General features: G+C 44.1%; 1 protein-coding gene across 4 annotated transcripts in view; it reads right to left on the bottom strand.

The window, feature by feature from the left end:
• Positions 1 to 15,995, bottom strand: part of Magi2 (membrane associated guanylate kinase, WW and PDZ domain containing 2) — a 1,267,351-nt gene that overhangs the window by 82,606 nt on the left and 1,168,750 nt on the right. For all 4 annotated transcript variants that reach the window (XM_026784667.1, XM_026784668.1, XM_026784669.1 and 1 more), the window contains 2 exons: positions 7,250 to 7,421; positions 5,841 to 5,984 (listed from right to left, as the gene is read on the bottom strand). In XM_026784667.1, the coding sequence (XP_026640468.1) occupies positions 5,841 to 5,984; positions 7,250 to 7,421 (316 nt within the window). The remainder of the gene's footprint in view (positions 1 to 5,840; positions 5,985 to 7,249; positions 7,422 to 15,995) is intronic.

Genomic DNA, 15,995 nt, shown 5'->3' with positions numbered 1-15,995 from the left:
GAGAGAGAGAGAGAGAGAGAGAGAGAGAGAGAGAGAGAGAGAGAATATGTTGGGAAATGATTCAGTGAGATACTTAGCGTCCTTAGCTTTTGAGCTATGCTCAAAAGCGGAAGATTATGAATGAAAAGGTTAAGAAGCTACATTAATATCAAGAAAGTCTCTCTATCAAAAAGCTTCAGGAAGAAAGAGAAGAACAAAGCTGGAATAAGAGATTTGCACCACACTATCTAAGGACAAATATTTAACATTAAATGAAGAAGAGATACATTTTTGTCAAGAGGGGATGCCCAGATATAGCAAACGATAATGAACATCGTGTGGAATTAAGGCATACAAATTCCTCCACATTCGCTGGCCAGCAAGTCCCACTGAATCAGTACAGAGAATCTCTCAAAAGAAAAAAAATGAGGAGAGGACCCGTGAAATAGCTCAGAGGGCAGAGTGATTGCCACCATGCCTGATGCCTTGGGGTCAATCCTCAGAACACAAGGTGAAAGGAGAGAAGAGACTTCCATAGGCTGTCTTCTGACCCCCACACGTGCACTGTGTAAATGCTTATCTTAAAAAAGTAACTAAATGTGCTGAAAAATTTAAAACAAAAACAAAACCAGGTAGAGAGCAATAGAGGAAGACAAACAATGTCGACCTCAAGCCTCCTCCTGCACACTCATACAGGTGCACCTGTATGCTCACACAGGCGCACCTGCACACAATCACTCAGGTGTACCTGTGCCTGCACACTCACACAGGTATACTTGCACACTCACCCAGGTGCACCTGTGCCTATACACTCACCCAGGTGCACCTGTGCCTACACACTCACCCAGGTACACCTGTGCCTACACACTCACACAGGTGTACCTGTGCCTGCACACTCACACAGGTGTACTTGCACACTCACCCAGGTGCACCTGTGCCTATACACTCACCCAGGTGCACCTGTGCCTACACACTCACACAGGTGCACCTGCGCTGACACACACAGGTACACCTGCACACTCACTCAGGTAGACCTGCACACTCACACAGGTGCACCTGCACACTCACACAGGTGCACCTGCACACTCTCACACATGCACCTGCACACTCACTCAGGTACACCTGCACACTCACACAGGTGCACCTGCACACTCACACAGGTGCACATAGAGACATGCAAACTCATACCCAGATGATATGTCATTTCCACTTATGAGAGCGAGAATTTAGAAGAAGGAAACACAGATCTGAAAGTATGAACACTTATCAACATTATTGGTACATGTATAATACTACTTGGTAACCTCAGTTATAATCTTTGTGCTCTTAGCTAAGTAAACATGTATCTGTCTGGCAATACACTGGCCTAGAGACAGTCTTGCATGTATGGGACTGGAGAAACATCAAGGATTGTACTGGTTATAACCTAGGTCCGTTGACAAGGGAAATGTCAAATGCCACAGAACAGGGAAACACACAGCTACATAGACTAGAGGATATTGGCCCAAATGGAAGATTCACAACAGTCAAAATAAATCCATCAACTTGGATGAATCTCATGAAAATAATTTATAAAAAAGGAACCCCAGGAAGAAGATGTACATCGAGTCATTTAGATAACATTCACCAAGTGTGCAGAATGAAATCTGTAAACGTGGGGGCGGCAGCCAGAAGGGCAAGTACTTCTTTATTTGGGGTGGTGGCTCTTTTTGTCTAGGGTAGGAAGGTGGGAGGGAATGGAGACATGAGCGATTAGTAATGTCTCCCCTCCTTTTTTAAAGCTGGGATAAAAGCTCATGGGCATTTGAAGTATCGTTAGTATTTATTTCTGCCTCATGCATTAGAAACAGTTTTGCAAGTGGTTCTGTGTTCAACAGTAACAAAATATAAAATAGAGCAGACTTCATTTAAACACTCATTCTGTAGTTTCAAACTGGATGCATCGGGACTAGGAATAAAATTGACACATTCAAATGATATTTAAATCAGTTGATTATACTTTTCATTAAGAAAACAGGAAAGATGGGTAAGAGCCGTCTTTCTAGTCCACTGCTTGGCCAGCTAAGGTTTTGGGTCATTCTGAAGCCTACTGCAGGCAGACTCTAGAGTGAACCATTAGCCCAGGCGCTGTTAGTAGGCAAACGACACACAGCTACCGTTGATATTATAAATGACATTCTTTTTATCCTAAAAGAGCAATTTCACAGATATGCTCTTATGAGAGCAAAAAGCATTTTATCTTCTTCCTCTGGGGATGTAAGAGTGCCCTTCAGCACGGACCCCACTGTCCATGTGTGGGGACCTCAGCGTGCCCTTCAGTGCGGACCCCACGCTCCATGTGTGGGGACCTCAGCGTGCACCTCAGCGCAGACCCCACCCTACACGTGTGGGCACCTCAGCGTGCACCTCAGCGCCCTTCAGCACGGACCCCAAGCTCCATGTGTGGGCACCTCAGCGTGCCCTTCAGCGCGGACCCCACGCTCCATGTGTGGGCACCTCAGCGTGCCCTTCAGCACGGACCCCAAGCTCCATGTGTGGGCACCTCAGCGTGCCCTTCAGCGCGGACCCCACGCTCCATGTGTGGGCACCTCAGCGTGCCCTTCAGCGCGGACCCCACGCTCCATGTGTGGGGATCTCAGCGTGCCCTTCAGCGTGGACCACGCTAGTCCACCTCTCACAGAGCCATCTTGTTCTCCTTTTAGCTTCTCTCCCGTTTCGTCTGTGGGATTTTTATTCAGCATCCGGAACTACTATCCCCCCTCCAAATGCCTCACAATTTATCTCTAGATTTCCTCCGCTCTCCGCTTCACCGAGCGTCACCAGAAAGCTATTTTAGAGCGCAGCTTTCTTGGCCTGTGTTTTCCACTTAGTCTCAGTTCTTTAATGAGGTTATATTTCTAAGAGCTTTGTCCAAGAGACTTACTCATTAGTTATGAAGATTTTACCCCTCTTAACTTTGCTGGAGCTAATTTCTCTAATAGCCTAATTTGCTAAAGTTCTCTGCTAGGACAATCCTCACCGCTGCAGGCAGCCACAATGAACGGGTGAGGACTGTCCTCCGATTCTCTGTCTGCCTTTCCTCCCCTGTCCCAGGAGGGTCATTGTTGTCTGTCTTGGTAACCCTTGGATGCTAGAGACAACCTAAAAATAAAGAACGGGCATCCTAGAGTCCCAGCATCCTCAGTAGAACGATTCCCTTACTTTTGTGTTGGCACGTCCCTTGGGTTTCTCTGGGTCCCTACCTAAATTCTGTATCACTATTCTCCTACAACCAGACCAACCCAAATGAAGGAAAAGAAGCCTCAAATACGGCGGTTCAAATCCAGTGCAATACAAATGCCTAAAATCCATAATATCCGCATCCCAAACCTATGGAGACACAGCAACTAGCTCCTGTTCAGAATCACCCAGGTCCTTGGTCATGCTCTGGATTTGAACAATTTTACTGTGCCAAATCTAGGTCTCTAGTAGACCACTACATGGATTTTTTTTTATGTTCTTGATGGTGAAAATGACAAAAATACATGCTATCTACCAAATGAATTTGATCAAGTGTGTGTGTGTGTGTGAGTGTGTGCATAGAGAGGTCACACATGGAAACTGGAGGTGATGAAATCATGTTAGCAGGGGAGAAGTGTGTTACAGGAGGTCAGAGGCTGGAAAGAACTTCACACCAGCCCCTGAACAGTTTTCAGTTATCGTGATCATGAGTGTCTAGCTCACCTGGCTGTTGCAGGAGGCTTGAAAATTTACCAACCAGGTCCATCGTACACGTGAGGTTGACAAGACCTTGTAACACTTGACTGACACGGATTTTTTAAGCTCCATAGGCACCTGGACACGAACACCAAGGTGGAAACTTGTACTAAACGGAGAACAGCGTCCCTGAGTAACTTTATGACTGATTTTCCTAACCAGTAGCCTATGTGTTATCCGGTTAGCACATTAGCTACAAATAATCAAGCCATAAGTCATGCAGCTATTGATCGATCCTGGTCCTGGATGAAGCATTTTAAATGCACCTGTGAATTATGACGTAGGTGCTGTGAGCAAGCACAGCTCTGCCCTGTAGCTCCACCGATCCACAAGGCTGACAAATCCCGAGACTAGCTGCCACACCCTGCGCTGAAAACTGCCGCTAGGGTCGAGGTTCTGTGAAAATATTACCTTCGATTTGGGCTTCTGTGCCTTAGGTGTGCTGCAGATAGCCAGCAGTGAGCCACTTAGACTTGTTTAGAGATGTGGCAACCGCTAAAGTCGTGGGGCAGTAGCAGGGGCTGGGCCTCCTCATTACTTCACCATGCTCTGGAAAGTTCACACCTGCTCTCTCTACTATGCTGACTGTACCTGCATTGCATGGGTTTATTTTATTTTATTTTATTTAACCACTCATGAGCTGACGTGGCAATGCCATTCTGGACTAAGCAGGTGGCTCGGGGGTAAAGGTACTTACAGCCAATAATGCCTCACGCCACACATAGTGGAAGGAGAGAGCCCAACTCCACAGATTGTCCTTTGACCTCCCTCCATGAGCCTGCCTCCGCCATCAATAAATAAGCATAACTGTATAAAAAGAGTTCCATTCTAGTTTGGAGGGGAACTCTAGAGGCAAAAAGCCACATGGAGACGGCTCCGGCCGATTCCCCAGAGAGGGAGGCATAGGGTAGTACCGGATCAGGACAGTGACGGTCTATATCGGGTGCCACTCCTGTTTGGGGTAAGAGTTCCCCTCCACGATCTCCCGGTCATCAGAGGCTTGCAGAGGGTGGACGGAACGTGATCTGTGTTCTTCCCATTTTTGCACTTTTGATCACGCCTTGCTTTTGGAGAGAGAATGGTGGAAGATTGCGGTGGTGGTGAGAGTAACAGGTGTGTTTCCCCAAAACAATTGGTTGGCAAAGCTTAGCAGACCCCAGACCTCAGAACCCTCCAAGTCACAGCTTTTTTCCTTTCTATTTGAACTCAGAACACAGGGAAGGGGGCTGACTTCTAGATGTACAAGAAGAATTAAACCTAGTTAGATAGTGGCTGGTGCTGTCTGAGACAGGACAGGGCTGTGTCTACAGCTAAGTTATTGTTTAGTTTTGTACCTGTGATGCAGAATGGGTTAGTCCATCACTCATCTGGCTGAGTTTGACCGCTACTTTAAGAATCCCCCCTCCCTCGCACTCAGGCTGAAGCGCCTAAATTGCTCCAACTTTTAAGGACAACCTGTGTGCTGGAAGCCAAATCTCCTTTCTCCTATTGTGCCTGGCTGCCCAATATCAAACCCAAAGGCCAGCCAATAAGAAAAAAAAACATTTCCAGAGCGATATTAGGGCCATTTGATTAATATATGTGGAGGGGAGGAACATGAAAGGGAAAATAAATTTTGAAAGCTTCAACCTCAGTGGAAATGGAGTCACTGAACCACAGAAGAATAATGGAGTCTCTCTCCATTTCAAGCAATTTCTTAAATTTCCTTCCTTCGTCCTCTTTCTTTCATTCCCTGTGAGGAAAACACCAGTGTGCTGAGGTTTATCCATCTGTAGACATTTATAAATTATAAATGTAGTCTTTTATCTTTTTATTGTTTTTGAAAGTGTGAGTCACACTATACTGCCCAGGATGGCCTTCAAGTTACTGTGGCCTTAATTGAATCATCCTCCTGCCTCAACCTCCCCAGTGCTGGCATTACAGCCGTGCACCACCACACCTGGCTCGATGCTGTAAGTCTTTGTGTTTGACCAAGCCTTTAAGAACCAGGCTATGGAACAGAAAGGGTAAAACCTGCTGGTCTGAGAGCAAGCCTTGACCCCTTCCTAATGTCCCAGCGGGGCTCTCCTTAGGGCCAAGGAGCTCTGCCATCTGAGGCATCTTACCCTCATCCGGCCGTTCCGTATGGCTGGTCCGTCTTCTGCCAATCTCAACACGTACAGATCCATTTTGTATTCTCTTCCTCCACGGATGCTGAATCCAAATCCTTTGGCTCCTTTCTCCATATCCACAGTGAAATAATCAAAATCCTGTAGGAGTGGGGAAGGAATGGAAGATGGATATGTGTCGCGTTAGAGGGACTTCGACAGTCAATTTCCCTGATCCCCTCTCTCACAGTTAATGTCTTCAAAGGACATGGCGTTAGAAGACGCCACTTGACTTTACAAGTACTGAACATGCAAGACCTGGCTCCAAAGACTCAATTAGTTAACGCTGTTAAAGCAAACAGCACAGCTTAAGCTGGCTTTTCTTGATCAACTTGCACTTAACGCATGACATCATCTCTTCTAAATTCTCCCATTCATTGATGTTAGCACCATAAGTAAGTCTGTGCAGACCACTGGACATCAACTCAGAGGACACAAGGTCAGCGTGTCCCCTAAATGCAGCATGTCCCAGACTCCCTGGCCACCACCACTCTTAAACTCTGTGGGGGTAAAGCTGGTCCTTGATTTAATAATGGGACACAATGCAATTGGATAGAGCAGAAACTGTACTTAATTTCTATCTCGATATCTCATTCCTGGGTGATGAATATTTACTAGACATTGAGCTCTGGTCTTTCACAGAGGTTGACCATTTACCATGGCCTATTGGGAAGAGCCACCCTTGAGAAAATAGAAGCTCAGAGAGGCCAGGGAAGTCTCAGGAACGTCCAATGCCAACCAAGAATGGGACAGCCAGACCCTTAGCTGTATACACGGGGGCTTTTGGATGATTACGGTGGCTGCAGGGTGGGTTGTCAAGCCAAGCTTGGCTTTGCCATCTGCATAGAGGCTTGGCTATTTACCACAGAGTGGGAGGCAGGCGGTCATTTAGAAACAATGGCTCTGGAAGACCCCAGTGGCTGGAATATGTCAAATTTTCTACATTAGTAGTGTTCTGAAGGTCTAGCAGGAGCTTAAGAACAATGACCTGAAATGGGGGGATAGGAGGAGGCAGAAATTTTTAGTAAATAAATAAATTAATTAATTAAAAAAATAAAAAGAAAAAAGAACAATGGCTGTTGCTGAGGCTATGTTCTTGGAGTTAGCTTGTTAACTATCATCAAGATTAGTTCATCCATGACTACCACTGACTCCCGGTTGGTTGTGGATCTGTCCTGCTTCATCTAGAGCAGATTGATCTATGCACTGACGTTCTGGAGATGCAGGTGTTAGCCCTGATAGTGAGGCTAAGAACAGAGGCCTGGCTGTCTGCTCCCACAATGTCTGGATGTTCTGCCTCCCTTCTACAGCACTCGCTGCACCCCAGGATGTCTCTGTGGGGACCCTGTGTCCTCCAGCAGGGGTACCTGTGGCTGTCTGTAGTCGGACAGAGGGTACTGCCTGGTGTCTGGGGAGTGCTGCCTGTAGTCCAAGGGTGGGGGCTGCCTGTAGTCCAGCGGGGGCTGCCTGTAGTCGGTGAAGGGAGGTTGCCGGATGTCTGGTTTCACGTCTTGCCTCGCTTTCACTTCTGACCTGTAACTAGATACAGAGAAAGGGAGTTTGCTTTGGCATTGCAGCACTCGGAGATTAGAAAGACTCTAAGCATGGTCCAGCCACCACAGCTTGTGGAGACCCAAGTTGTGTCTTGTTACATATTTAGGATTTAAGAAGATTAAAGTAATGGTATTATTTAGAAATTGTTGACAAATGTATTATTGGGTACGTTCTTTTGCCTCCATAAGAAACTGACATAAACCGGGCAATGGTGGCGCACACCCTTAATCCCAACACTCAGGAGGCAGAAGCAGGTAGATCTCTATGAGTTTGAGGCCAGTCTGGTCTACATACCTAGTTCCTGGACACCAGAGTTACACAGAGAAATCTTGTCTCCAAAACCAACAAAACAAAACAAATCAAGAGCAAAACAAAACCCAACAAAACAAATTGACATAAAAGCGATAGATCCCCCAGAACTTTGTGGAAAAGGCGCCATGGATATTTCTCCCTCACTTTGGCCATTTCAAAGCTGCACAGTTAGGGCTTGGAGGGCTGGCTTAGTAGTTAGGAGTAGGCACTGCTCCTGTAGAGGACTTGAGTTCAGTTCCCAGGGCCCATGTCAGAGGGCTCTCAACATTGTAATCCTACCTCTAGGGAATTTGACTCTTTTGCACACCACAGGTATTTTGTTCACACACATAATTAAAAATAAATAAATCTTTAGAGAAAACCCAACTGCACGATCACTCTAAATCAAGGGAATGAAACATGCCATGCCTCTCTCCCGTCCTTCCTCTCTCTCCTCTCTCTCTCTCTCTCTCTCTCTCTCTCTCTCTCTCTGTCTCTTCTCTCTCACATATAAACACACTACTTGGCACATCATCATTAAGTTGTGTAAACACAATTGAAATGATCTCTAAGTAGTTGATAAACATGTTATTCATGGCTATCTTTAAAAGTTTTATCTAATTTTATTTTATGTGAATGAATTCACCTACGTGTACGTCTGAACGGCTGAGTGGTACCCTTAAGCAGCTAGGGAAGAGCATCAGATACCCTGGAACTGGTTACGAGGAACTGTTGCATGCTGGGAACTGAACCCCAGTCTCTGCAACAACAAGTGCTCTTAAACACGGAGCCATCTCCCCAGTCCCCAGGGTTATTTGAACTGCTGAGGTGCATCTTTGTGAGTAGTTTAGATGGTAAAGACGTGGTAGTAAGATGTGATCGTCAAGTATAATGCAGGCCCAGAGTCACCGGCTCACTGGGAACACTGGGGCTATGTGGCAGACATTTAAACATGAAAGCACAGCTTCTTGATTCCACTGTGGTCATGTGATAACAGGGAAGGCAGAATGACCCAGGGCAGCGTTCATTTGTGGCGTACTTTTAGCTCTTACTCATGAACAAACACAGAGAGCAGAAATAGCAGCTGCGTAATCTCCCAGGCATCCCCACCGCTCTGAACTGGGGGCGCTCACAAAGGGAGTTACAGCCACTCCCTGATACTGTGGGATCATGGGCATGCCGGTAAGACAAACCCAAAACTCAACACCATGGAACAGAGGCCCTTAAATGTTAAAGCTCACTGCCTGTTGCTGCGGTATGGCTGTGGTTAGATTAAAACAATATTCTGAAGAATTAGCAAAATACTTTCTTTTCTTTTTTTTAGATAAGGCCTAAACGCAACTCTGGCTGGTCTTGACTTTGGGATGTGCCTCTGTCAGCCTCCTGAGAACTAGGTTTGCTGATGTGTGCTATGGTGTCTGGGGGAATTAAGGAAACAGGAAATATTCAGCACACAAGAAGGCTCAAAGGGTGTAGGGTTTTCCACTTCAGACCAGATGGCTTCTTGACCAGCTCATGGTCTATCTGACACGGAGTCCCAACAAACACCAAACAAACAAAACAAACAAACAAAACCCCAAGTGAAGTGGACAGTTCGCACCACTATCACCCAGTATCTGGGGAGGACACATAGAAAGTGCAAAGTAGGGGATGTGTTTACATGGGCTTCTTGGGAGGTCAGTGGTTTTAGTCTCCCCTCAGAGTAGGTTGCATTTGTTATTAACCCCCCAGGAGAAGGGAGCCTTCTTTCTGTGTCTTGTATAGTTCCGGCTTTGTTGTGTTTCTCCCTAGTCCACCCACCTGTTGAGGTGCAAGCTGCGAACAGAGTTACTTAAAATACGATTTGAATAAGGTGCTTAACTATACAAAAGCATGCATTAAACCAGAGGAATCGAACCAGGTGACATTTGCCAGTGTGTGGTGGTTCCCTTCTAGAAATCTCTAGCTCGGTGGTTTGGGTGTCACGCTGTCTTAAGTTACAGCATAGCCACTTCGTTTTTATGCTCCGTGTGGTATTGGTTTGAAATGTCCATTTCCACCAGATGTGTCATGGGGTGGAGCCAAAGAGAATGAAATGTAAGAATCTCCCAGCGATTAGACAAATGACCAGAAGCAGGGGGAGAGAGTGAAGCCTGCTGCATCTTCCATCCTGGCCACCAGGCACTCAGTTGTCCCTCTATTCCACTGCCAGGTGTCAGCAATTTCAGGTAACTTCCTCCTGAAGGGTTCCTTAACAAGGAAAATGTACTTAATTTTTTTTCTGGCTGTTGCTAACTTTAAAGTGGGTGATACACTGGCTAGAGCAAAAATTAGGTTGGGCTGAATATGTGAACACTTCACTTTAGGGAAAACATAAAATCAGATGATTACAAATTTAAAACACAGGCTTCAGGCTGGGGAGATGGGTCAAGCTGGTAAGGCACTTGCTATACAAGCATGAGGATCTGAGTTTGAATCCCAGCCTCGGTTTAAAAGCCGGGTACAGCGATGAGTACCTGTAATCCAGCCCTTCAGGGTAAAAACAGGACGAGATCCGTGGACCTTGCTGACCACACCGTTTAACCGATCAGTGAGCTCCAGGTGTAGAACCAGTTAGGGAAGCTACCCAATGAACCTCTGCCCTCTGTATTTGGTCAGGCATGGCTACCTTACAAAGAAAATGCACTTGTGTACACACACGCACACACACGCACACTCGCACACACACGCACACACGCACACACACGCACACACACACATGCACACACGCACGTGCATGCACACTCTTAAAAGTTATTTTACATATAAAAAAGGTTACCTACGTAATTCTCCTATCTGTTAATTTCATCACTAACGATTCTTTAGAGAGATGATAAAGACAGATGGCAAATGGTAATTTCTAGCTTTTATGGTGTGGTAAAGACTAAGAAATGCTGCCCAGGAGATATTCCACAGCTTGAGAGCCTTTTATGAATCATTTCTAGGGATGAGAGCTCATAGGATCTCAAGAACTACAAGCAATTAACAGTGGCTGACAGAGGGAGAATTCTTCCTCAGAGATGAGTTTCCTGATTGGCTGTGCAGTGCTCAGTGGTCAGCCCCAGAAGCGCACGCATGCAAGTAACACTGAAGGGATTGTATTTATCTGTTGATTTGTTTAGATGTGTGCATAACAGAAATGGTTAAAGCTGGATATGGGAAAGGCAGGAAAGAGGAAAGGAAGAAACAACACATTTATATTTTAACTAAATTTTAAAAGGAATCATTTGAGACTGGAGAGACAGCTCAGCAGTTAAGAGCACTGGATGTTCTTCCAGAGGACCCTGGTTCAATTCCCAGTGCCCACATGACAGCTCTCAACAGTTGTAGTCCTGGGTGATCTGATACCCTCACACAGACACACATATAGGCCAAATACCAATGCATATAAAATTTAAAAAAAGAAGAAGGAAAAAGAAAAAAAGAATCCTGTTCAGCCTTAGTATCTATATAGGGTTCTGGTGTAGGAGGGTCTTCTGTCTATGTGTTCCTTTCATTGGTTAAATAAAGAGACTGGGGGCTGGAGAGATGGCTCTGTGGTTAAGAGCATCGCCTGCTCTTCCAAAGGTCCTGAGTTCAACTCCCAGCAACCACATGGTGGCTCACAACCATCTGTAATGATGCCCTCTTCTGGCCTGCAGGCATAAATAAAGAGACTGCCTTGGCCTTTTGATAGGGCAGAAAATTAGGTGGGCGGAGTAGACAGAACAGAATCCTGGGAGGAAGAAAGCAGAGCGAGAGAGAGAGTCATCATGAAGCCAGACGCCATGGCTCTCCTCTCTGAGACAGATGCTGGTTAGATAGACTCATGCTGGTCAGCCACAGTCAAGTGGCAATAGACATTAATGGAGATGGGTTAAACTAATATGGGAGAGTTAGCAAATAAGGGGTTGGAGATAATGGGCCAGGCAGTGTTAAAATGAATACAGTTTCTGTGTGATTATTTTGGGGTTAAGCTAGCCAGGTCGGGAACACCGCTGCTCCTTTTACAACAGAGTTCAAGGTGAATGAAAGGATTTACATCTTCCAATGCTCTCTCCCTTGTGACTTTAAATGGCAACCATCAATTGCCCTTGCTGGCGAACAGCCTGTTCTTTACACTTAGCTTTGGAATATATTCTGTAATAGTTCTCTTCTTTCTAAAGGGATCCTTCTTTATGAACTTATGAACACTTCAGAATTATTTTGTGATTCCTGAGCACCTAGGGTAGCACAGGAAGTTAATCTGGGAGTGAGTGAGGTAGCATACAGTATTGCTTATTCTAATTTGCAGAATAGAAATATTCAAGAAGATTGCTATTATAGCTTTCCCCATTCTTGCATGGGAAATGGCTCAGTCTGATATGTAGGAGGGCATGCCTTGTCTGGAAGAATGTGGTATATGAACTGGCTTGGCAGCATTTCTAGCATGATCTAGAAACAGGCAAAGACTTTTCCTTTGACTTCATGGTCATCTTTGGCGGATATCACAAAAATGTTTCTGATATCTGCGAAATCACTGAATTGTTTTGTTCATACATAAATGAATCACTGGTAACAATAAAAGTGTAAGCCAGGAAACCCAAGTACAGGCCTGTAAAAGGCCCTAAACCTGGAGAGGCCACTTCTCAGGTTGTTAATGTTACTGAAGCAAATATGTTGGTGATTTATAAAAATTTTAATCATGTAAATATGCTAATTTCACATTTAGGAAATACTTTATTTTGTGATCAGGGAAAATGTATCTGCAAAGACCGTTGCTCCCATGACAGGGAAAGGGTAAATCCCAGCTGTAAACGAGAAGGAGATGGGATCCTGCCACTGCCTTCTCAGGGGATTTAACACACTGTCATGGGATCCTGTAATGTCTACCGGAGGCAGCCGTCCTCCCAGGGCATTTAACACACTGTCATGGGATCCTGCAGTGTCTGCCCGAGGCAGCCCTCCTCCCAGGGGATTTAACACACTGTCATGGGATCCCGCAGTGCCCACCAGAGGCAGCTGTTCTCCCAAGGATTCTAATACACTGTCATGGTTTGCCCTTCAGAGTGGGGGAGCCTCTTTTGGAGAGACGATGGCCAGCTGATAGAGATGAGATTACCCCTCCCCCTCCCCAAGGCTAGAAGCAGGATCCCAAGTATAGGGCAGTGTGCTTGGAAGGAAGAAGAGTGGATCACCAGATTAACTACCACAGCAAAGTCGGGAGCAGGAGTCTGGCTGAGGGGAACACAGGTCCTGGGAATGCCAGTACAATCTGTCCAGATACCACGTGGTGTAAGCAAGCACAGCTGGGGCTTAGCACTGTGGCAACCAGAACTTACTCTTCCTGTGGGCTGTCACGTTCTTACCTCTCCAGCGTTTGCTCAATGGCACTTCTCTTCCCTAGCATGTATTAAAAACATAAGCAGGAACAACCTCCACAAGAACAGATACAAGGGAGCCACCATTGAGGGAGCAGGCCTGAGCCAGGGAACTCTGCAGGACCAGGCCCAAGGACCAAGCCAGAGATCTCCGGGGAAGCAGGCCCAAGCCAGGGACATCAACAGAAACAGACCTGAGCCAGTGACCTCCACCAGAGCAGGCCTGAATCAGTGAGTCTTGGATCCACTGGCACCTAGAAGATTGATCACTAGAGACACAGCCCTAAGTACACCAATCTGAGGAAAAGACGGATAGACAAGGTAAGAACACACTCAACAGCACAAAGAGCAACACAACACCAGTAAAAACTAGTGGCCCTACAACAGCCCTTGAACAACCAAATATAGATGAAGCAGAAGAAAATAACCTAAAAATAACTTTAGGGGAATGTTTGAGGCCCTCAAAGAGGAAATGAAAAATTCCCTCCAAGAAATGGAGGAAAAGACAAACAAAAATGGGAAGAAATCAACAAATCCCTTAAATAAAACCAAGAAAAAGCATCAAACAGGTAAAAGAAATGATTAAAGACTTGAAAACTGATATAGAGACGATACAGAAAACACAAACCGAAGGAATTATAGAAATGGAAAGTATGATAAAATGATCCGGAATCACAAATGCAAGCATAAACAGCAGAATACAAGAGATGGAGGAGAGAATCTCAAGCACTGAAGATACAACTGAGGCAATAGACTCATCAGTCAAAGAAAACATTAAATCTAGCAAAAGCATAACACAAAATATACAGGAAATATAGGACACCATGAAAAGACCAAACCTAAGAATAATAGGTATAGGAAAAAAAAAAAGAGAACTCCAGCTCAAAGGCACAGAAAATATATTCAACAAAATCATAGAAGAAAACTTTTCCAACCTAAAGAAAGATATGCCTATGGAGATACAAGAAGCTTACAGAACACTAAATAGAGTGGATCAAAAAAAAATAGAGTCTCCTCACCACATAATAATCAAAACACTAAACATACAGAATAAGAAAAATTATTAAGAGCTGCAAAGTAAAAAGGCCAAGTAGGTCCTGGTCAAGTGTTATACAGAATTTAAGAGACCATGGATGCCAGCCCAGACTACTATGCCCAGCAAAACTTTCAATCACCATAGATGGACAAAAGATATTTCACGACAGAACCAGATTTAATCAATACCTAGCCACAAACCCAGCCCTACACAAAGTACTAGAAGGAAAACTCTGACCCAAGGAAGTTGGCTACATCCATAAAAACACAGACAATAGATGATCTCACAGCAGCAAATCCCAAAAGAAGGTAAAAACACACACAATAACATCACCAACAATGAAAACTAAAATAACAGGAACTAGCAATTACTGGTAATTAATATTCCTTAATATAAATGGACTCAACTCACCTATAAAAAGGCACAGGCCAAGAGATTGGATATGAAAACAGAATCCATCCTTCTTCTGCATACAAGAAACACATCTCAACCTCAAAGACAGACATCGTCTCAGAGTAAAGAGTTGGGAAAAGATTTTCCAATAACATGGACCTAAGAAACAAGCTGGTGTAGCTATCCTAATATCTAACAACATAGACTTAAAACAAAAATCAATCAAAAGAGACCAAAAAGGATATTTCATATTAGTCACAGAAAAAAATCCATCAAGAGGAAATCTCAATACTGAACATCTATGCTCTAAATACAAGGCCACCCTCATATGTAAAAGAAACACTTCTAAGGCTTAAATCACACATTAAACCCCACACACTAATAGTTGGAGACTTCAACACTCTGCTCTCACCACTGGACAGGTCAGTCAGACAGAAAATTAATAGAGAAATAAGGGAACTAAAAGATGTTATGACTAAAATGGACTTAACAGACATCTATAGAACATTCCATCCAAACATAAAAGAATATACCTTCTTCTCAGCACCTCAGGGAAGCTTCTCAAAAATTGACCACATACTATGTAATAAAGCAAACCTCAACAGATACAAAAAAAAAATTTGGAATAACCCAATGTGTCTTATCAGATTACCATGGCTTAAAATTAGAATTCAACAGCAAGACTAATTCCAGAAAGCCCACAAACACATGGAAATTAAACAATTCTCACCTGAATCATCAATAGGTCAAGGAAGAAATAAAGAAATTAAAGACTTCCTAAAATTCAATGAAAATGACCATACAACATACCCAAATTTATGGGATACAATGAAAGCAGTGTTAAGAAGAAAGTTCATAGCACTAAATGCCTACATAAAGAAACTGGAAAAATACCACACTAGTGAGTTAACAAAGCACCTGAAAACTCTAGAAGCAAACTAACCCAGGAGGACTAGACTGCAGGAAATAATCAATTGAGAGCTGCAGGAAATAATCAATTGAGAGCTGAAATCAACAAATCAAAAATAAAGAAAATAATTCAAAGAATCAATCAGATAAAGAGTTGGTTCTTAGAGAAAATCAACAAAATAGACAAACCTTTATCCAAGTTAACCAAAAGGCAGAGAAAGAATATCCAAATTAACAAATTCAGAAATGAAAAGGGGGACATAACAACAGACACAGAGGAAACCTAGAGAATCATTAGGTCATATTTCAAAAACCTGTACTCCACCAAATTGGAAAACTTAAAGGAAATGGATAACTTTCTGGATAAATATCACTTACCAAAATTAAATCAAGACCAGATAAGCAAATTAAATAGACCAATGACTGCTAAACAATTAGAAACAGCCATCAAAAGTATCTCAACCAAAAAAAGCCCAGGGCCAGATGGTTTCAATGCATAATTCTACAAGATTTTCAAAGAAGAACTAATACCAATACTCCTCAAATTGTTCCACATAATAGAAACAGAAGGAA

The sequence above is a fragment of the Microtus ochrogaster genome, chromosome 26, assembly GCF_000317375.1.
Source record: "Microtus ochrogaster isolate Prairie Vole_2 chromosome 26, MicOch1.0, whole genome shotgun sequence".
Lineage (NCBI taxonomy): Eukaryota > Metazoa > Chordata > Mammalia > Rodentia > Cricetidae > Microtus > Microtus ochrogaster.
The sequence above is the reverse complement of the archived record's forward strand: the minus strand, read 5'-3'. Positions and strand labels throughout refer to the sequence as shown.